This window comes from Mytilus galloprovincialis, chromosome 14, assembly GCF_965363235.1.
Source record: "Mytilus galloprovincialis chromosome 14, xbMytGall1.hap1.1, whole genome shotgun sequence".
NCBI lineage: Eukaryota > Metazoa > Mollusca > Bivalvia > Mytilida > Mytilidae > Mytilus > Mytilus galloprovincialis.
In genome coordinates, this window is record NC_134851.1 from 25,562,411 (window position 1) to 25,585,071 (window position 22,661).

General features: G+C 33.7%; 1 protein-coding gene across 2 annotated transcripts in view; it reads left to right on the top strand.

Annotated features, from left to right (window-relative positions):
- Positions 1-20,099, top strand: part of LOC143057991 (uncharacterized) — a 48,682-nt gene extending 28,583 nt beyond the window's left edge. Inside the window, exons 18-29 of one of the 2 annotated variants that reach the window (XM_076231453.1) lie at positions 1,115-2,265; positions 2,881-4,710; positions 5,881-5,929; positions 6,475-6,722; positions 7,114-7,485; positions 7,969-8,065; positions 13,422-13,486; positions 14,161-14,304; positions 15,767-15,948; positions 16,393-16,497; positions 17,549-17,748; positions 18,574-20,099. In XM_076231453.1, coding sequence (XP_076087568.1) covers positions 1,115-2,265; positions 2,881-4,710; positions 5,881-5,929; positions 6,475-6,722; positions 7,114-7,485; positions 7,969-8,065; positions 13,422-13,486; positions 14,161-14,304; positions 15,767-15,948; positions 16,393-16,497; positions 17,549-17,748; positions 18,574-19,256 — 5,126 coding nt within the window. In that variant the 3' untranslated portion in view covers positions 19,257-20,099. The remainder of the gene's footprint in view (positions 1-1,114; positions 2,266-2,880; positions 4,711-5,880; positions 5,930-6,474; positions 6,723-7,113; positions 7,486-7,968; positions 8,066-13,421; positions 13,487-14,160; positions 14,305-15,766; positions 15,949-16,392; positions 16,498-17,548; positions 17,749-18,573) is intronic. The other variant, XM_076231454.1, reaches the window with a different exon arrangement.
- The last annotated feature ends 2,562 nt before the right edge of the window (positions 20,100-22,661 follow it).

A 22,661-nucleotide genomic window follows, 5' to 3' on the forward strand; every position in this document is an offset into this window, starting at 1 on the left:
GTTAAAAGTTCTCTTTGATTGTAAATTATATCTGATAGATTAAAATAATTTTACTTCGTTTTTCCTTGCTTGCGTTTACATCATATTATGATTGCGTTTTTTGGGATTGTTAAACGAGAATTTCGATTTACTCCCATGATCAATAATTTGAAATGTTGGAATGGCCGATTAAAAAGCCAGAATATTATCAAACGTAATTTCATCACTTTCGAAACGTTGTCGTACAGTGTACAATATCCGTTGATTGTTGTAATCCGGGTGTTTTTCATTATCAAGATCATTTGTTTAGGGGTTCACAACAGGGAACCCAGGATTTCGAAATCATGATGTGAATTTCTTACTCCGCGATTTAAATTGGTTTATCCAAGTTGAAACGTAAGTTCAATCCGAGATATATTCGGTTCGTCTTTTCGTTTAATAGACACGTTTATAATGTTTTAATAAATAATACAGCTCACAACTGTACGATTGTAGGTTCACAGTTTGACACCTGACTAATTGATTATCACGAAAAGCCATATTGTATAAACAAATATGTTTTGATTGCATTAATTAGACAAACCGGTTTTGACAGGTAATGATTAATGAAATTAAGAGTATTGGGACTTCATAATTAGACCGGAATTCGGAATACACAGGGTCTGGTTTACAAAGGGTATTTTAACAAAGACTTTGAATGGAAAAATATGGGACTTTCATTTTCGGCCGGAATGGACAGGAAACCGGTTTATTCAGGGTCCGGTTTAATCAGGTTTGACTGTATTGTTTGTATAAAAATTTCTTCAAGATGAGCAGATATTATTGATAAATAAAGTTCATGGAAGCATTTTAAATTAGAAAATATTTTTTTCTGCATACATAAAGGTGTATTGAAATACATATTTATTTTTAAACCCTAAAATAAATCATCATGATTAGAGACAGTCTATTATTTTTCATTATATTTTCAGAACCTCCTGTAAGACCTGTAACTCAGATATAAATCATCATGATTAGAGACAGTCTATTCAATAGTTGTCATTATATTTTCAGAACCTCCTGTAAGACCTGTAACTCAAATATAAATCATCATGATTAGAGACAGTCTATTCAATAGTTGTCATTATATTTTCAGAACCTCCTGTAAGACCTGTAACTCAGAAACCAGCAGATGCATCATCAATGCTTCAAGGTCCAGGCAGTGCCTTACCATATGGTCCTTCTAACTTTTCGAATAGTCCAGGTGGAGTCTTGCCTGGTAGTCCATCTGGTCCAATCGGCCCAATGCCAGACCTGCATGCATCCCTGCCAGGTTTTGAAGGACCTAAATTAAAGGATTATCTCCCTTTTATGAAACCTAAAACATTTGGAAAAGGCAGAGTGGCAACTGGATCCCTGCCTAGTAGTTTAATATCGTCACCAGTTCATCTTCCTCCTGGGCCAGATAGTTTACCAGCTAGTCCATTACATGGCATGAGTGATGAAGATATTAGAAAACTGGGAATCACAGACCCAAAAGTTTTAGCTATGATAAGAGCTCATTCGTTACCTCCTGTGACTGGGTCATCTCAACAGCCATCAGGAGGCGGTGGGTACCAACAACCACAAGGAAATGGTGGATACCAGCAGCCTCCAGGGGTACATGGATACCAGCATCCATCATCAGGAGAAGCTGGTCAGTCTGTTAATTATCCATCACCCTCCCAATCCCCAAGTTTACAAGGAGGGATGACTGGTACAGTGAGATTTGATAGATCTACCAAACCAAGTGCTTACTCGCAAAATCTTGGACCTCATGGTATGCCACAATCACAACAAAGAATGGTCCAACCAAATGGGACACAGTCTGCAGCAGGATACAATATGGGTCAGTCAGGAATGACATCAGGTATGCCACAGATGCAAGGTGGCTTTGATCCAAATGCCAGTTACCCCTCAACTAATAATTTACCCCAGATGCCAGCTAATACATCGATGGGACAGCAGACCCTAGGCCAAAATCAATCTTTTTCTTGTCAGGCTGCACCAAGCCAGTCTAACTACCAACGATCACAAGGGCAAGCTGTTTCCCATCAAGGATATACCATAGGAAATATGGGACAGGTTCAGACTGGACAACATGTGCCTCAAACAAATGTGGTGTCTTCAACAGGACAGCAGGACCCAACTAGTGGTGCACCCCAACCAGGAGCACAATATATACCAACAGGACACCCAGTACAGTCAGGTATAGCTCCACCAGGGTATGGAAATGCATTGCAGGATAGAATGAATCAGATACCACAGGTATGTTTTTAATTTCCAAAAAAAAATAATTTAAACTGTCAATATACTACATTGAAAGAGACATCTCTCTATCAAGTTTTCATTCTGTCCAATTTTATCTTTTTTTTTGGCATACAAATAGTTTTCGTATGGCGAGAGAGGCAAGGTAAACAATTTTAAAATACATTGATGTCTTATAACTTTTGGTTATTGTTTTGGTTCAGTTATTAAACTCTTTGTATGGAGGTTGAAATGTCCACTTTTTCATGCTCCATTTTCTTAGAATATGTTTTTTAAACCTGAAAACATTTCATTATTTTGTACAAAAGATTGAAAGTTCAAAAATATGTAAACATCAGTTCTTGCAAGATATATATAAGTTGGTTAATATTATATTATTTCTTACTGATTTGCCTCTGAAAACAAGAAGACATGACTTGTGTAAGTGTAATTATGTCATGCCAAAGGTTAAGCACAAAAGTACATGTAATATGGGCAAATTCATATTGAAAACTTAGTCATTTACAACATATTAAAAGGTATATACAACATATTAAAAAGGTGAATTACAAAAAAAAAGGTTACTTGAGATAAATTTTGATAATTATCACATAAATATTTCTTGTACATTTTTAGACTAGTACAACAACATACAGCCAACCCTCTGCACAGAGGTCATCACAAGGTGAAGTTCATTCAACACATGGGATTTCACCACATCCACAGAATGTTTCTGAACAGTCAAAGTATACGCCTCAACAAACAAGGAACTCTCAGCCAAATCAGAGTCAAGGGCAAATGTATCAGCAAGGTCAGATGGATCAAGGTCAAAACCAGCAATCTCAAAACTATCAAGGTAGTTTCACTCCTCAAAGTCAAGGTCAGTTACCACAACAACAGAGTCAACAACAGTGGTTATCACCAGCAGTTCCTGGAACTAATCAATATACCCAATCTGGACAGCAAACTCCCAATCAACAAGCCCAGTATCAAGGAATTCAACAGCCAATTGCTAGTCAACAACAAACCCCTGGTCAGCCATCAGGACAGAGATTTCAACAGCCAAATGTTGGTCAACAGCAAATATTTCAGACATCCCAAAGGTTTCCTCAGTCAAATATAAGTCAAGAACAACAGGGACAAACATTTAAACAACCAAATGTGAGTCAACAGCAAAGTCAATATTATGGACAGCAACCTAATAATAAACAAGGTCAAGGTGGACCTCAGAATTCAGTGCAATATCCAAATACTCAAGGTCAAAATATTCAAGTGACCTCTCAGACTCCACCCCCACAGACACAGGTTCAACAACCAAATGTAAGTCAACAGCAAAATCAATATTATGGACAGCAACCTAGTTATCAACAAGGTCAAGGTGGTCCTCAAAGTTCAGCACAATATCCACCAAATCAAGGTCAAACTACTCCAGTGACCTGTCAGAATTTATCCCGTCAGAGGCAGATACAACAACCAAATGTAAATCAACAGCAAACTCAATATTATGGACAGCAACCAAATAATCAACAAGGTCAAGGTGGTCTTCAACATTCAGCACAGTATCCACCAAATCAAGGTCAAAATACTCAAGTGACCTCTCAGATGACGCCCCAACAGTCAAAGATGTCATCTTCACAACCATCCCAGTTCTCACAGGAGCAAAGAAATCCACAACATTTTGGACAACAGCCACAAGGCCAACATCAAAATACATTACAACAGTTTGGACAACAGGCTTTGCAACAACCATATAATGGATATGGTGGTCAGCATCAGAGCAGCCAACAAACTTCAACATCTGGTAATGGTCCTGCACAGATGAGTCAGGCTGGTCAAGGTCAAATGCAATATATGTCCAATCAGTCTAGTCAAGGTTACTCAAGAGGTCAGCCAGTTCAAGGACAACAAACACAACAGCCATCAGTAAGTCAAGGTTATGGCATTCACCAGGGAAATCAGTTGTCAGGACAACAGGTTCCACAAACTACCAATATAGCAAGTACAGGACAACAAATACCAAGGCAACCAGGACCACAATTTCAATATGGTACACAGCCACAAATGTCAAAGACTTCATCCAATTATGGTGGATTTGGCCTACAGCCCCAGGTCCAACAATCAAGTTCATTGCCACAAGGCCCTCAACAAATGCAGGCAATTCCACCAGGAATGCCACAACAGGGTGGATTTATACCTCAAGGGCAGACCATGACAACAATGGTAAATGCAATGCCTCAAAATAAAGGAGGCATTCAGCAACAACAAGGTCAGGCCATGACAACAGTGGCACAGTCAGGTCCACAACCTATTGGGAGTAGCCAACATCAAGGACAGACACAGGTGCTACAACAACAATATCAATCGCCAGTGCCACCGCCTAGTAATGTACAGCCATCAGTATCCATGAACTCCCAGCAGCAAGGGTACCCTATAGTACAGCAGCAAACAAGTAATCAACAGATGCAGGTATTTATATGAAGACATTTAAGGGGGTAGATCTTGGTTCAGGGAGATAACTCTTTAAATCAGTTATGCGTTTGTAAAAGTCAAGTTTTGTCAATGAATTTTAAGCATTTACCTGAAATAGATTGGAAATAATCTATGTATCCAAGAAGCTTAGAACATATTTATGAAAATGGCTGACACAAACATACTGATGATTTTAAGAGTTATTTCCCTTAACCTAGGTCTACCTCCTGAAAATACATTATTGAAATCAAAGTTAAAAGTGCTGATTTTAATCTATCAACACAAATTATACATATTGTTGCTTCATCATTTTTCATGAGATACCAATTATTGTGAGTTTTGTTGGTAAAGTTGAACCAAGAATTTAAATGTTCATGGAAGTACAAATTTGCTATAGGATTGTTACACACTTTCTGAAAACCTAAAAATCAAATACAAATGAAAATACAATATTTCCTCAATCGTCAGAACGTGCAAAATCGTTACCCACGAAAGTAAATGAAGCCACAACAAAAGGATAACAATATTATTTCGAAAGATACTGGACAAAACAAAAGGATAACAATATTATTTCGAAGGATACTGGACAAAACACTCCAAAAAACAAACCACCAGCATCAGAAATCCTAGGAAAAAACACTCCACAAAACAAACCACCAGCATCAGAAATCCTGGACAAAACACTCCACAAAACAAACCACCAGCATCAGAAATCCTGGACAAAACACTCCACAAAACAAATCACCAACATCAGAAATCCTAGGAAAAATGTGCACTTAGGAAAAAAGAAAAGAAACATAGAACTACACACAGAACACATAATTATGTATTGGGAGTTATATCAGGTTTATATTTATATTAAAAGAACCAAGCTTTCAGTGCCACAAATAAGTTTATGTCATGTTATTTCCAAATACATAATAAAAAGTATGGGTCACAAACGTTTTTTTTTCAAACTATGAGAGAAATATAATGTGTCCAATTTTGTAATAGTACTACATGGAAAAAAGCTTTTTTGTGTGAAAAGAAGAAAATATGAGAAGATAGCTCTTATAATGTGCTTATAGAAACGAAAAGAGAAGTTGAACTTATTAATTGAACAACAAAACTGGACTTTGTGAGTGATATTTACAGCTGTTATAATAAATTATGTTTGATTTATTGTAGAGACCTCTCTCTGGACAGTCACAAATGTCACAGCCATTACCTCAGAAAGGTGAGTGCAAGAAATATTTATAAATAGACAATTTATCTGCAAAAGCTTCATAAGTGTTGCTTGAGTCAAAAAAAATAAAAAGGCCAAATAAATTAGAAGTTGAAGATTATCAAGAACCCAACATTCTGAAAGGTTTTCCCAAATACAGAAAATCTAGTCCTTGGGTAGAAAATCCTGAGTATTAACTATTTAGCTTACTTGAACCTGTGGATCATGTGAGCTATCAACATTACCTTGTGTGTTAAGTAACACAAGGAAGAAACTATAAACAGCAAAATATAGGCAAGTGAGTGATCCAGGCTTTTGACATGTTTAAGAGCCTATTGTTTTAAATTCAGTTGTAACATCTACTCATTCTAATGTTCAATTTTACAAAATATTGTTGTTTGTCAGCTGGTTTTAAAATGTTTAAAATGTTCTTTTAGTACAAAAATGTTATAAGACTGATTTTGTACAAAAATAATATTCAATAAATACATAAATGTCCTTAGATTTTTTTTTATAATCTTAATTTTATCCTTGAAATGAATTCTCCTTTATCTTAGGTACACCACAGCCTAGTTATTCATCACCAACAGTACAGCAAATGAACCCTCTTTCTCCACCAGATATCCTACCACAACCTATCCTACCAAGCCCAATGAAACCAGTAACAGAGATCCAGGCATCCCTACAGGAAATTACTATGGAAACAAAAACGCCATCTATACAAGATGTCACAGAACTAGAAACTACATCGAAGATGGAATTTCATACAAGAGCTAGAGAATCTCCAGTAGTACAAAGAAAACAGGTATACATGTGTATTGTGTGAAAACAGGAAATTATGTTTTAGATTTTTTTGTAAGTGGTGTACTAGTATAGCTAATACTATGCATAAAGCCATGAAGGGAAATGCTAAATTATACCAGTTTATTTAGGTAATAAGCCCTTTATCTGAATGTACACCTCAAAAATTTTCAAATGCAGTTAAAAATCTATGAAAAGCAGGACTTTTTTTAAACCCATACATTAACCGAAATATTAGTTCATAAACACATTGACAAAAATTGAGTTGGTTCATTTGTTCTATTAGAAAAGATATCTTTATGACCATAATTTCAGTTACAATTCATTTTTTCTTTCATCTTTAAATGATTGTTTTATGATTCAAAATTGAACTAATTTTTAATGTATCATTGTAGCCTGAAAAGTCACATTCCAGATCCAATTCCAACACCAGCCAATCAGAATTCAAGTTGCCTTCAAGGAAACATTCCTGTTCTTCGATTGGTTCATCTCTGGATGACATTTTATCATCAAGTCCTGTAGACTCAACCCATGAACCACCTGACTCAGTTCTAACACCCAAGGTTCTTACAGCACAGGAAATAGCACAACAGAAAGAGGATGCTATTCTGAAAGGAACCCTGGGAAGACAATTTTCTAAAGACCCTTATCCTGATTCTTCTAAAATGGATAAATTTGTTGCAGAGACTGAAAAATTGGCCAAGTTTGTTGAAAGTTTAGATAAAGCTACATGTTCTGGACCCTCACATTTAGATATAGCTTGGAAGGTAAGACTACACTTTAAAAAAGGGTATAACGTTTTTATACACCTTGCAAACACTTTATTTTTGATTTGAAGGAGTACACTGCTTATTTGTCTTATTTATCAGCTGTCTGTCTGTCCATCTTTTCATGGTTATAATCTAACTTCCCCTATCTATTGGACAGATATTGATGAAACTTTAAACAGTTGTAGAACATTACCTGAAGATGTGCAATGAATTTTATTAGGCTTACATATGAAAGGGGAGATAATGTAAACAAATATTCTGCAGTAGAAAAATGATGCGAATATTAATTGTTGGGAATATATAACAATGTATAAAGCTTGGATCTTTCCTTATTAAACTACATCAAGAAGTAAGAAAATTGTAATATCAAACAGCCTTGAAATCGACTAGAAAAAGTAAAATGCGGAATAAAGTATCTGTTAAAATAAGTTGGTTTACTTTAAAAAGAACTCCACTATGAATATAAAATATATATTTTAGGAGGTAATAGAAGATTATGATATCCATGGTAAGAAGAACTCAATGGCGATTGGTCGATGTTATCCAATGAAAAACAGAGATCAGGATGTTTTACCTTGTAAGTGTCCTAACTTATTACATGTATCAGTACTAATAAGTGGTACAACCTCACAAAGATGATGGATTAACTGCTATCCCCTTGTCCATCATCTGTTCATTTGTTCAACTATATCTTTTGTTATATTTCAAAGTTTATGTATTGAGAAATAATTTGTTTGTAAGTTCATAGTAACCAGTAAAACATGTGTTACATACTTCAAGTTTATGTATTAAGAAATGATTTGATATTTAGTCTGTAACTGCAAAATGTTGCATTGCATAGTAGAAGTAATTTTTTCAAGTTGTTTGGCAGAACACTTTTTATTTGACAATACTTTGATTTTTTAGGCAGTTAAGCTGCCTTATACGAGCACCCTAGATTTGTGTTCTATCCAATAAATGCTGAAATATGTGCCATTGTTATTATCTAGCTGGATGTTATGTTATTCATAACTAATTGGACAGTTTTTCCATACTTTTAATTCTTGATTACAAAAAATATGATCAGAAAAACCTTAAATGATCGTCGATTTATCCAAAAGTTTTGAAGTTGCACATAGAAAGTAGGGCACATTAGGAATCTTAATGTAGTTTATTATCCCCTGAGATTTTGGCTTAGCTGTCAAAGAACAAATGTATGAAATGTTTAATGGCCGAAAATTTCTAAAGACAAGTAGTTTAGATTTCCCAAATGGCAAAAGTCGTAGGAATATTGTTTGTCGTCAATACGTAGTCAACTACGTCAGTAGTCTTAAAATAAGTTCCACTGTTCATGCTGTTGGCGGCAATTTTAAATTATAAGACGAAATTTTTGTATCTTTTCAATTTGGAGGCAGGGGTTCAATTAGCGGTTGTCCGAGGTCTGCAAACTTCCACTTTTGCAGTCGGACTTTCGACTTGGTTACTAGCTACGCTCGACTTGAGAGGAAATAAAAAATAACTTTGCAAACCTTTTTACCAAAGTCTCCTAATAAACGATCTCAAAACTTGTTTTTAGCATTATTATTCATGACAGCGATGTTCATTTTGTTCATCCGCTCGCTTTTTACAGAAAATCGCCGACAAATAATGTGTAAATTCGAGTAAAATTGTATCTGACAAAAACAACATTGAAAACAAAATGGCTGACATGTGAACAAAATTCTAATATCGGATCCGATTCCGGAAGCGGATATGGGTAATTCCGGGTTTTGGCGATCTTTGAACTTTTCAAAAAATCAGACAGATGACAAAATACATCTTTGCATGGTAAATAAATATAAACACTAGAATTGAATACCAAAAGATATATGTAAAAGAATGAAAAAACAGAAAATATTTTGTACTGAAAATGTGAGAAACGTACAATTAAATACAATGATGATGAAGTAGAATATAATTGTGCAACAGTGCCAGCGTTCTGATGATCCATAGGTATCCATAGGAAACTCAAAATTACTTTTTGACAAATTTTAATGTCAAAATTCAATACAATGTGAGTCTTTGTGACAGCTGGGAACAGTATATCTAACAATATATATGGTCCTGGTGACAGTATAAATTTTCTTTATCAGTAATAAATGTTGGTAAAGCAAGTTAGATGCTTTTAAAGTGTAAACATATTACTGAATGGGTATTTTTTTTCACAATTTTGATGGGTCAGTTTAGACTTGCTACAATTTCCTTTCTATTATTTCTCTCTTACTAATTTATATATTTACTGATAAGTGCCAGCCTACTGATTGCCCTTGAAGAAAGGGATGTCAGTATAATTGTAATCACCTAGTTATAGCAGTAAAATTATTAAAGGGGCAAAATTGAAAAAAAAGAAAAAACATAATTAGGAAGGGACATGTAGCAAGTCAGTAAAAATAGCTGGAAGTTTCTTATTTTACACATATAGTGCAACTAGATTATATGATACCTGAATGTAAGCAAATTATATGTATGTGGAGTCCTTTGGGGCACTCTACCCCCTCCTGTTTGATAACTTTGAAACGGATGAGATCCCCACCTCTCAACCATATACATTCATGTATGGGACTATATAACTAATCAAATGAAATATAGGTGAAGTCCCTAGGGTCACCCACCATCTCCGGCTTCAGAACTTGGAAACAGTCGAGATCCTCACCCCTCAACCATATTTTTCATGTATGGGACAATATAACCAATCAAATTAAATACAGGGGGAGTCCCTGGGGTCACTCTACCCCCTCCTGTTTGATAACTTTGAAACGGATGAGATCCCCACCCCTAAACCATATATATTCATGTATGGGACAATATAAGTAATCAAATGAAATATAGGGGAGTCCCTGTGGGTCATCCCACCCCTCCTGTTTGAGAACTTGGAAACGGTCGAGATCCCCACCCTTAAACCATATATATATTCATGTATGGGACAATATAACAAATCATATGAAATATAGGTGGAGTTCGTGGGGCCACTCTACCCCTTCCTGTTTGAGAATTTGAAAACGGTTGAGATCCCCTCTATAAACCATATATATTCATGTATTGGACAATATAACAAATCAAATGAATTATAGGGGAAGTCCCTAGGGTCACTGCACCCTCATGTTTGAGAACTTTGAAACAATAGAGATCCTCACCACGTAACCATATATACTCATGTATGGGACTAAATAACAAATCAAATCAAATATAGGGGAAGTCCCTGCGGTCACCCCACCCCTCCTGTTGTTTTGAGAACTTGGAAACAGTCGAGATCCTAACCTTAAATTAAACCATATATTTTCATGTATGGGACAAAAGAACAAATCAAATGAAATATAGGGAGAGTCCTAAGGGTCACCCTACCCAAGCCTGTTTAATAACTTGGAAACAGATGAGATCCCCACCCCTCAACCATATATATCTATGTATTGGACAATATAACAAATCAAATGAAATATAGGGGAAGTCACTGGGGTCCCCACCCCTAAACCATATATATTCATGTATGGGACAATATAAAAAATCAAATGAAAAATAGGGGTAGTCCCTAGGGTCACTCAGACCCTCTTGTGTGTGTTTTGAGAACTTGTAAAAGATTGAGATAGCAACTCCTAAACCATATTCATTCCTGTTTGTCATTTCAAAAAGATTGAATGACATACAAGGTCAATCTTATAGGCGTCACATATGCATATCACTTTGCTAGACCTAACACCTGTCATTTTATTCCAAACTTAGACATCATGGACTTGGGTTGAAGGTGGGAGTCATTTACATTTACTATAGACAGGTCAGTCAGACATCACCATTGATCCCTGTAGTAGTAAACATTTGCCTGATTTGTGTCTCATAACTTTTGTACTGTAGAACACAAACACAGTTTTCTTTCCAGGGAAGCAAGTCCATTCATACTTTTACAAGCTCGTACTAAAATCAACTTGAAATACTAACAGTCAACTAATACGAACAATTACGATCAAATAGAAGAACTGCAATCATTGCGAATTTGTACCACTGCTGACTCGAGACTCATGACCATGAAAAAAAAATATACTTGATATATACGTTGCTATTGAAAACCTTGATAAAATATGAATTATTTGCCTTAATGATTAATTCATTAAATGAACATAAATGTACAATTATATATGAATGTTTAATGTTTGTTCTTTTAAATCTTTAAAAAAAAATTGAAGCAACATTGCCACAGTTTTCATAATTATGTTTGCCTTGGTTTTTGGTTAACTGCCTACAGTGCCTACAGTGCTTTGATTTTATATACCCTCTTGAATATTTGTTATAAATTGATTTAATACTGGTGCAGTATACTTTACAAGGCATTATTACTAAATCTGCTTTTTGCAAAATTTGCAACAAAAAATTATAATAATTGGCTTGCATCATTGAATAAAAGCAAGATTTACAAAGTATAATATTTTACATCAATCTATCATATACTATTTACTCCAGGATTTTTTAATTTGCTGGTTTACGGATCAGCCGACCCGATTTTGTCGATTTTCAGAATAAAATTAAAATTTACTTTTCATGCTTTTTTATTCCTGCCGACCCTAACAAATACATTATCCCTGAAAAATAATTAAAATATTATTTTTTTTTATGATTGATTGATTGATTGTTGGTTGCTTAACGTCCAGTGGCAAATATTTCATGCATATTCAGGACGAGAACAAGTTCACAATAAATACAATAGGTAGGTTTTGTCACAAGAGAGACCATCTAGGATGATGGTTGGGGAAATTTGGACTTCCACTGGAAAATGAGGGTATATTGGATAGGGACAGAAATTTTGCCTTGCAACAGGCCACCTACGGACCCCTCGAAGATTTGTTGCAAGGGTTCTTAACGTGCAATGAGCGTGGCACTCTCTTCACACGAGGCATCAGATTTAACGTCCCCAATCTGACCGGACATGACTGCGAAATTGATACATCCCGCACAGCCAAACGGACGCCCCACTTTGGCAAGCGTTTTACTGCCGGTCGGAAGAAGACCAAGTGACCATATTTCTAATCCCCAGTCACCCTTGGGGAATTTTTTTTATGAAATGAAATGCATTAATAAATAACAATATTGATAAAACTTTCTGTAGTGAAAAAATAAAACTTCCAGTTTAAGTTTCTAAAAATAGACAAATCAATTATAACTGACCTTGAAATGTTGTTTGCGCAAATAATTTTGCAAAACGAAACCTGTGTAAAACCAATTAAACAATAAGTTCGTTTCCCGTATTTATCATCAGTCCATAAGATGCATCATTTGATAGAAATAGACTTGTCCAAATGTGGACAGGTGGAAGACATCAAGTTAAAGTGCTGAATATTAAATAATCATTTGGAATTTTCTTGTTTCATAGATAATAAAAAAAAATATCGTCCATTTGGATAAAAATCGGGAATGCATGACAACAGATTAACCCGATATAATCGTTTTTCCAGTGGACGATTCTATTACTTTTTTTGACACTTGTGTTAAAACTTATTTTCGTACGACGTTTTTACATTTTTTTCTTTACCAGTTTTCGTGCTTGAAGATCATAATTCACCAAGTTTTCTGGAATTGTTTAAGAGCTACGCGAATATATTTTTCTTGTTTGTGAAATGACGATTTAATTTCGTCTTTGTCCATGCACCCCTTTTTTTACGGGAAATTATTAGAATGTCATGCGATGTTTCTAAAATTTCATCAAACTAAAATCTAAGAAATTATGACAAAATAGAATAACAAACATATTGTTAGAAAGGTGAAATATATATTTATTTTGCATATTTTTCTGTCTTGAAAGATTTTTTTTCCCGACCGACCAACCCAACTTTTTCATGAGGAAAATCCGTAAACCAACAAATTAAAAAAACGTGGCCTTAGTTTAGTGAAATGCTGAACAGTAGTTAATTTAATGGGTTTTTTTTTTCCAGATGATGTATCCAGAGTGTTACTAACATCACATAAAGATGATTATATAAATGCTAGCTGGATAAATGTAAGTAGTTATATATATAGTCTAAGATCTTGTTTTATTCACAATAAAAATAAAAATATTTATGCACATTTTAATGTGAATGTTTTTTTTTCTGTATTAAGATTTCTAGTTTATCCTTAAATAAATGCTGTTAGCATCTAAAAACAAATTTTAAACCCAGCCATGAATTAAAACCTCTGTTACTCAAATTCATCTCAACTGTAACATGACGAGGTTCAATGACAATATGTACAAGTACCAAGTAGTTGGTCTATAGTGATCAAAAGCCTGTCAACACTAGTACCAAGTAGTTGGTCTATAGTGATCAAAAGCCTGTCAACACTGAAGTTGTGAGACACCAACTCATGACAGTTGAAATCAACCCCTTTCTTGATTGACTAGGATCACCAATTTTTGTGTTGAAGATTGGTGGTTCTGTCCAGGAACTTTGGCCTTCTCCATAGAATAAAAACTGGTCACCACATTCTACATGAGAGTGCTGAATGTGGCATTAAACCCACAGATCAATCAATCAATAAATCAATGAAACTTAACAAAACTCTCAAACATACAATGAGTTTCTTTAGCTCCACAGCAAATGCAACAGCAAAACTTACAAAAGACCTGAGTTTTAGATAAGTCTTTCTCATTCCAAAGTTTTTAGAATTTTTAAATTTTAACATGCTTATTTTCAGGATTTAGCAGAATCATGTCCCAAGTTTATAGCCACACAAGCTCCATTGCACTCAACTATGTTTGACTTCTGGTTGATGGTTTATGAGCAGGGGTCAGAGGTCATTGTAATGCTGTCTAGTGAAGTGGAAAACAAAGACACAAAGGTATGGTAATAATTACAGTTGATTTCAATCAGTGTGTAGAGAAATGTAGAGTCCTTGGTTAGCTTGCTTTTTATATGAACCGTGAAGTCATTATTAGGTTAGGTAAACTACCCTCCTTTAAAAGTAGACCGGTCCGAGAGGTAACCAATCTATGTGTTTGTAAGACTAGACTACTTCGAAAGGAGGATAGTATACCTTACCTAACAATGACTTCATGGTTCAGCTAACAAGCTAGCTAACCAAGGATTCTACCTTTCCCTACACACTCAATGAAATCGGCTGTAATTTTAAAATAACTAATTGCTTGATCTACTGTCGGTTCATAAATATGTGTGGACTTCGTGGGAACAGGACTTCCACAAATTTTAATGTTCAATGAATTACAAATTTTCTTTAGGAATTTTTGCCGACATTTCCAAAAACCAAGAAATTTAATATCCACCAAAATGCAAGTTTTCCTCAATCCACAAATGATTAGGTACTCCCAAAATAAAAAAAAAATTACAGTATACTAATTTGAAAATATGGTATGGTATTGACATTTGATAAAAATGTTCAACCATTTTTGTCTTGCCTGCAACAAAAGTCTCTGGAGGAAAGATTCCGGCTACGGCAACAGATTCAGCCTCAATAATTGTTAAATTTTCTGAATTTTCTGTTCATAGTTGAGACATATCTTTGTGTCAACAGTTCCAATGGTTTAAAGTGGAAATGAGCAATTTCTTGATACTTATCTTTTACAAAGAAGCAACAACATCAATGTTTTTGTGGTGACAGATTTTTATTTTCAGTAACATGCATATTGATAAAATTGAGAATGGAAATGGGGAATGTGTCAAAGAGACAACAACCCGACCATAGAAAAAACAACATATTTTTTTACAGCCAAGGACCAACATGATTATATAACTTTGAATAAGGAAATATCAAAAGGGTATTCAAATTGGGGTTGACGACATACTGACAATATCATGACAAAAAGACAAAAATATCCAAAATTCCTACAAAAGCCTACAAAACTTTTAAACATTCAAAATAAAGACTGAGCAACAAGAACAACACCAAAATTCGGGGTGATTATATGTGCACTGGAGATATGATGAGTATCAAAGAAGCATAATGCAAAATACGCAACCTCAAACTTACTGTAAACCAACTTATTTTTGCGAGTAGAAAATTAGCGCGAATATAAATCATCGCGAATATGTAAAACTTAGATCTTTCTTTATTAAACTATATCCAGAAATTAGAAAATCACGATATTAAATAGCTGAGAAATAGTTTACAAAGGGAAAAAGGCGAAATAAATTATAAGCTAAAATAAGTTGGTTTACAGTACTCTATAGGTGCTAACTAAAATGCAGTGATTTAACTTTTATATAAAGGTCAATTTACTTTCATTTAAAAAGCTGCATACTTACTTTTCCGTGAAGATACAAATATTATAATTTCATTTTTTTAGAAATTTCCTGAATACTGGCCACCAGAGAAAGGCAAATTAACCCACCATGGTCCTATAACATTAACTCTCCAAAGCTTGAAGGAGACACAGCTGTGGACAGAGAGAATTATCTACCTACAACACCAGCAGACAAAGACTGGCAGGACTATAGTACATCTACAGTATAAAAACTGGCCTGTCAGGTAGGCAAATGTAATATCTCAAGTATACACTGTGGGTGGCCTTCCAGGAACATGTTATATGTTCAATGCACGAACTAATCTTTTAGGTGGCAACATATGTATGTTACATGTACAATACATTATCTGACCTTTCAGGTGTCGATATCTAATTTGATCAGAAACACAAACTAGTATTCCAGGTAAGGGATATACATGTATATATATTTTACATGTACAATAAACAAACTGACCTTACAAGTATATAATTATCATGACTATATGGATATGTTACACAAACACTACATGTACAGTCTTTTTTTGTGTATTTTATTTTGCATATTGTTGTGTTGGAATTAAAATATTCAAATGTGTATGGACTATTAAGTTTCTATCAACTCTAAACTTAATTGTGAGGCTTTGAAAACAAACAAAAATACATGTAGTTCATTTCTATTTTGATTACAGTGGATTTCCAGAGAAGGTTCCTAGTGTGTTACAGTTTATCAATGAAGTCCATAACTTCTACAGACAGCAGAGAAGTTTACAAAAACCTGTCATGGTTCACTGCAGGTAAAGAAATAAAATAGAATACTAAACCCTGTCATGGTTTACTGCAGGTATAGAAATAAAATACAAAACCCTGTCATGGTTCACTGCAGGTATAGAAATAAAAATAGAATACTAAACCCTGTCATGGTTTACTGCAGGTATAGAAATAAAAATAGAATACTAAACCCTGTCATGGTTTACTGCAGGTATAGAAATAAAAATAGAATACTAAACTCTGTCATGGTTTACTGCAGGTATAGAAATAAAAATAGAATGTCATGGTTTACTGCAGGTATAGAAATAAAAATAGAATATAAAACCCTGTCATGGTTTACTGCAGGTATAGAAATAAAAATAGAATATAAAACCCTGTCATGGTTCACTGCAGGTATAGAAATAAAAATAGAATATAAAACCCTGTCATGGTTCACAGCAGGTATAGAATTATAAATAGAATATAAAATCCTGCCATGGTTCACTGCAGGTATAGAATTATAAATAGAATACTAAACCCTGCCATGGTTCACTGCAGGTATAGAATTATAAATAGAATACTAAACCCTGCCATGGTTCACTGCAGGTATAGAATTATAAATAGAATACTAAACCCTGCCATGGTTCACTGCAGGTATAGAATTATAAATAGAATACTAAACCCTGTCATGGTTTACTGCAGGTATAGAATTATAAATAGAATACTAAACCCTGCCATGGTTCACTGCAGGTATAGAATTATGAATAGAAATTATTACTCACCAGTCATGGACTCTTTACAGTTTTGAAATTTCATACAACATATACAATGAATTATTGTTTTAAGGCAGTACAATAATCAGTTAAATACAGTAAGGAAAAGTTAGTGTATGCACATGAGAGAGAAAATGATTTTTAGGGGAGATAATCATTACAATTTACACTGACAGCAGGAATCACAGGCAAGACGAAGCACTTCACAGAACCCCTTGATTTTTTGTGTCAGTTTACATTACACTTTTACACTGACTGCATCAATCACTAGCAAAACTAATGAATATTTATTAATTTATAAACAAACTTATATTGGCAATTTCAGTAATGGTATAGGTAGAACTGGTACCTTTTTGATGATTTATACTGGAATGCAAGAGATCGATCATGGTAATGGTATCATCAATGTACAGGCAGTCGGTAAAAAGATGTTACAACAACGTAGATATGTCATCAGAGAGAAAAGTCAACTGAAATTCTGTTACGGAGCTATTTTGTACCATGCTCAGGATATATTGGCAAAACGTGAGTTCGAAATTCTAGAAAATATGTTTCAACCTTTTGTTAAAGGGTAAATAAAAAGCTGCACCAAACTAATTATAATCATAGGCTTAACTCTTAACCCATACCTAAACTTAAATAATCTCTAGCCTAAGCCCTAGTCATAAATGAACAATAAACAATTCCTTTACTTGTTTTGTCCTATATATAAATACAAAAGATATTTGTTTAAAATGTTAGATGATAAAAACAACATGCTTAAATGAAACAGATCTATACTGTTAACATAAACCAAAGTCCTGCTGAGCATTGTTTAGTTCATTCATCCTATTCTTTTATCTGACAATCACTGTAGATCAATTGTAAGAAATTGGTTGTTAGATGTACATGCAACTCGGTAAGTCTTTTCACCACCGGACACCGCCAAACACCACTAAACACCCCAAAAGTTTATTTTTTTGTCTTTTATCGTTATAAATGTGACTTAAATATAATATTCAAGTTATTAATTCAACAAATCAGAAGATTAAGAGTCCAAATATCTAAAGAAAACAGAAAGGAAGCGTCTATAAAACCCCATTTTTCCATTTTTTTTTTCTTTTTCTATCTTTTCTATAAAATAGTTGTACCAGTAATAAGAAAAGAGACAAAAAGCAAAATCTAACAGATGAATAAAGATCCAGGATACATTAAGATATTGTTCCTTCTTTCATGATATAATCTTAGATTATAAATTACCTATGGAATTTGTAGTTGTACCATTTTCCGCCATAATACATAAATCCACAGTATATGAAATGCATTTTATTTATTAATATTGTCCTAAGTATTGTGTCATCTATATTACAGAGGGGATATTGGTTCATAAAGCTTCATTTGGAGACAAGCTTCCTCATCCTGGAGAGAAATCTTACCAGTGGACACCCACAGAGGATGTCATTTTTGGAGCATGTAGTATAAATGATCTTAAGAGCAATGTTGAAAAACTTGGATTACATTTAGGAATATCAAACAAACATTCTAGTCCAAAGAAAACTGTCATTCCCAAACAGGAGCTCTCCAGTGAGGAGGTGGATAAGCAACAGAAATATTTTTTACCTTCAAAGACAGAAGATCATGAAATTGAAGGAACTCTAATAAGCAGTTTACCTGATGTTGTTCAACGAACAGATGCGGCGAGATCGAGTGTTGATAATGACCAAAAGTTGACTGGGTCCCTGTCTGGCTCTAATGCATCACTTTTAAGTGTTGGATCAGAATCAGAAAAGATAACAGGTTCACCAATACATAAAATAAGGTCCAGAGATGGTTCACCGAAGCCAAGTTCTCTACATGGATCACACGAGGGATCACCGAAAATGCAGTCATTGATGGATTTACAGAACCCAAGTTCATTTACACTTGGAGCTGACGGAGGAAAGAAGAAAATAACAAAAGCAAGTTTTCTGGATAAAACTTCAGGTTTAAGTGATAATTTGGACAATGATGATCCCTTTAGTTCAATAGATCCACTTTGGACGATGAAAAAGTAATTCATATTTATATGTTTTTATATTATTTTTTGTAGCATGTGATACACTATCAGTATATATCTGTCATTTCTTGAGGCTTTTGCAATATAGTACACTTTTCACTTTATTTCAAAATAAAATCATCAAAATTTAAGGAAAACAAATCAACTTCTTAAATCCTCTCATTGGTGATTTATGCACATGATGACCTGTAAAAACTCTTTTATAGGTTATAAGTGTTTGAATAATGATATGGTTTAAATGTCAGAGTGTATGTATGTTTTAGGTGAACCAAATTTATATGTTTAAATGTTCAACAAAGTACAATGCAGTAGGAATTTACTATAGGCTTGTTTGTAGACTTAAAGTAACATTTGAAATATGACAGATATCTTTTTGCTTGGATGCAATTGTTGTATTTTTCTGGTCAAATGTTTAGACTTTATCATCTTTTGTGATAAGAATATTGTATTTTGGAGATGTATTTGGGCTTTAATTGTTATTATGAAATTTATTTTTGAGAAGGCATAATATTAAGAAGGTGAATATCAAACATTATATAACAAATGTACAAATGAATGCACAGTTTAATCAGGATTTGCAAAGGTTTCTAGACAGTACTTTCCAAATTTTTGTACTGTTTTCAAATATTTATTTACTGCTTTGGAATAGAATTTCACAAATCAATTGATATTTTTTGTGGCACATTTAGTGGAAGTAAATCAGGTATGTAACTGCCCGAACAGGCTTATAGTTTTGACAGATGACTTTCGCTGAAAGAACATACAATTATCAGTCTTGAATATATAGGAACTATTTTAAATATACATGTAGTCAGAGGGCATTAAACTGTGAATTGCATGATCTGTTTTTGTTTTTCATTCATTATTTGTATACATTTATCAACATAAATGACTGTCCAGTGAATAAGATAGGTTTCAATGTTACAGTTACTCTGAGTTTGTTTCTATTGGTGAGTTATCCTTCACCAAAAAAAACTTTTTTGAAATTCTTATTGGATATATGGTTAAACTGTTAACTGGCCAAACTATATGAAACTGGTCTTAAAATTTTTGAAGAAATTTCAAAATAAATGGAAACAGGTGAATTACACATTGTATTAACAGCATTTCTATCTTCTGGATTTGATATTTATTTCTTAAATGCTAAATATATTTATTAAAATCAGGGAAATACATTAACATGAGCCAGTGCCCTAATTTCCTAATTATGGTTTTTGCACCTTAATATTTGAAAACATCCATAGTGCTTTTGCTTTATTTTGTGACAGGTTTTGTAAACATTTGACAAGCATGACTAGGTAATCATGGTGATATTTTTTTTAATTTTATAAAAGATATCTTTTCATGGGTTTGCCTTGTGGAAAGTTGTTTCATTGGCAATTGTACCACTTCTTCTTTTTTATACTTAGGACAATATCTGTTTAAATAATACAATAAAAATCATGTAATTGAACTCAGAATCTAAAAAATTTTAAATTAAGAAAACAGATTGCTGTATAAAATATTTAATTCTAAAAAATTATCTGTATGTTTTAGATTATATATTATTTTATTTATCTTTATTGTACAATGATGAAAACAACAGATATAATGAATATACATCTGATGAATATCCATGAATCAACACATTTGTAGCCACATAAATTAATAAAAACTCCTTTTTATGTGTGCTAAAAGCATCTCATTTTTATGTTTGGTGGATTGTGTCATTTTCACCTTATTGGGCCATTCCAGTTAAAATCTGCTAAAGGGGGTTAGATGGTCCTTTCTGAGGGGTGTAAAATGTATACATCTTAGGGGTGAAAATTTTGTTTTTTTCATCTGACACGTACACTTAAACGCAAAAAACTTTTGAGGGTCTTGCAGCAGTAAATAATTTAAAATAATTACATCTTAGGGGTTACAAAAATGGCTATATCAGAGATCTTAGGGTTGCTTTTTAATGTAGACAGTTATGTATCATGCATTATCTGGTATTGTATTTAAAATTCTGATGGGTACAATAAGATAAGATAAGATATAAGATAAGAAATTTTATTTCAAGTCGGGTTACATTAAATACAAACATAAGCTCTGTAGAGCTTTTTGCCGACATTAATAACAATAACAACACACATATTAAGATACATAAAACACACATATGAGACATACAAATTATGATAGCTATATTGCAAGTAAAAAGTTCATAAATAAAAAGCATAGCACATGCAAGCAAAGCACTAAAACTGAAACATAAGCACATGCAAAGCAGAATGAAATAAATAAAGCAAACTAATTTCTATAAGCTACATTGAACAAACATTAAACACAAAATAAAATAAAGGTATTAAGTTCTGCAGGAGCCACACCTGCATGAGTTGCCATTCCAGTTGTTGATCATACTTTTAAACTGGTTTAGGTTTGTCTGTGCACGGATCGTGTCAGGCAACTCATTCCATAGTGTAGCTCCAGCATATCTTAATGAATGAAGGCCAAAATGTGTGGTTCTCACCTGTGGAATTTCAACAGTTTGTTGTTTTCTAAAAGTATAAGATACATTTTTAAAATTAATGATATCATGGAGATACACCGGTGATTCTTTATGTAATATTTTAAAAGTTTCTATTGCCATCATTCTTAGGCGTCTTATTTTTAAAGAAGGTAAACCAGATTTTAACAACAGAGTTTCATAATCACTATCAAAATCTTCATATATGAACCTCAAGGCACGTTCTTGTATTTTTTCCATCTTTTTAGTATTACCCTCCCCACAAAAATGCCAAACCACAGGACAATAATTGAAATTAGACATAATATATGAATGATAAATAGTTAACCTTCCCAATTTAGATAGATGTTTTCCAATTCTTTTAAGAACATTTAACTGCCTTGATGCTTTTTTACAAATATCAGAGATATGAGTTTTAAACTTGAGTTGATAATCTATTGTCACCCCCAGGAGCTTTACCTCAGTGTCACATAAAATTTCATTCCCATCCAAATTGAATTTAATATTCCCACTTTTTGATTTATTCCCAACAGCAATAGCCTGAAATTTATCTGGATTAGTTTTCATTTTGTTATTAGCAAACCAATCAATTAAAACAGCACTTTCCTTTTCCAAAGATTTAACTAATCCATTTAGGTCTGGTCCTGAGTGTGACAATGTATTATCGTCTGCATAATTATACAGTTCATTTTCTTTCACAAAATTGAAAATGTCGTTTAGAAAAATATTAAAAAGTACAATCCTTGGAGTAAAAAATACTGATAGGTCATTTTTTCCCATGAAAGCCTATCCACTCAATATGAACAGAAACTCTACATCTGATAGGTCTTAATTTTTAGATCTGATAGGTAGTTTTTCATGATGTTTTTTTCTGATACATATAAACAAAATTCTCCCCATCCATCCCCACCTGTC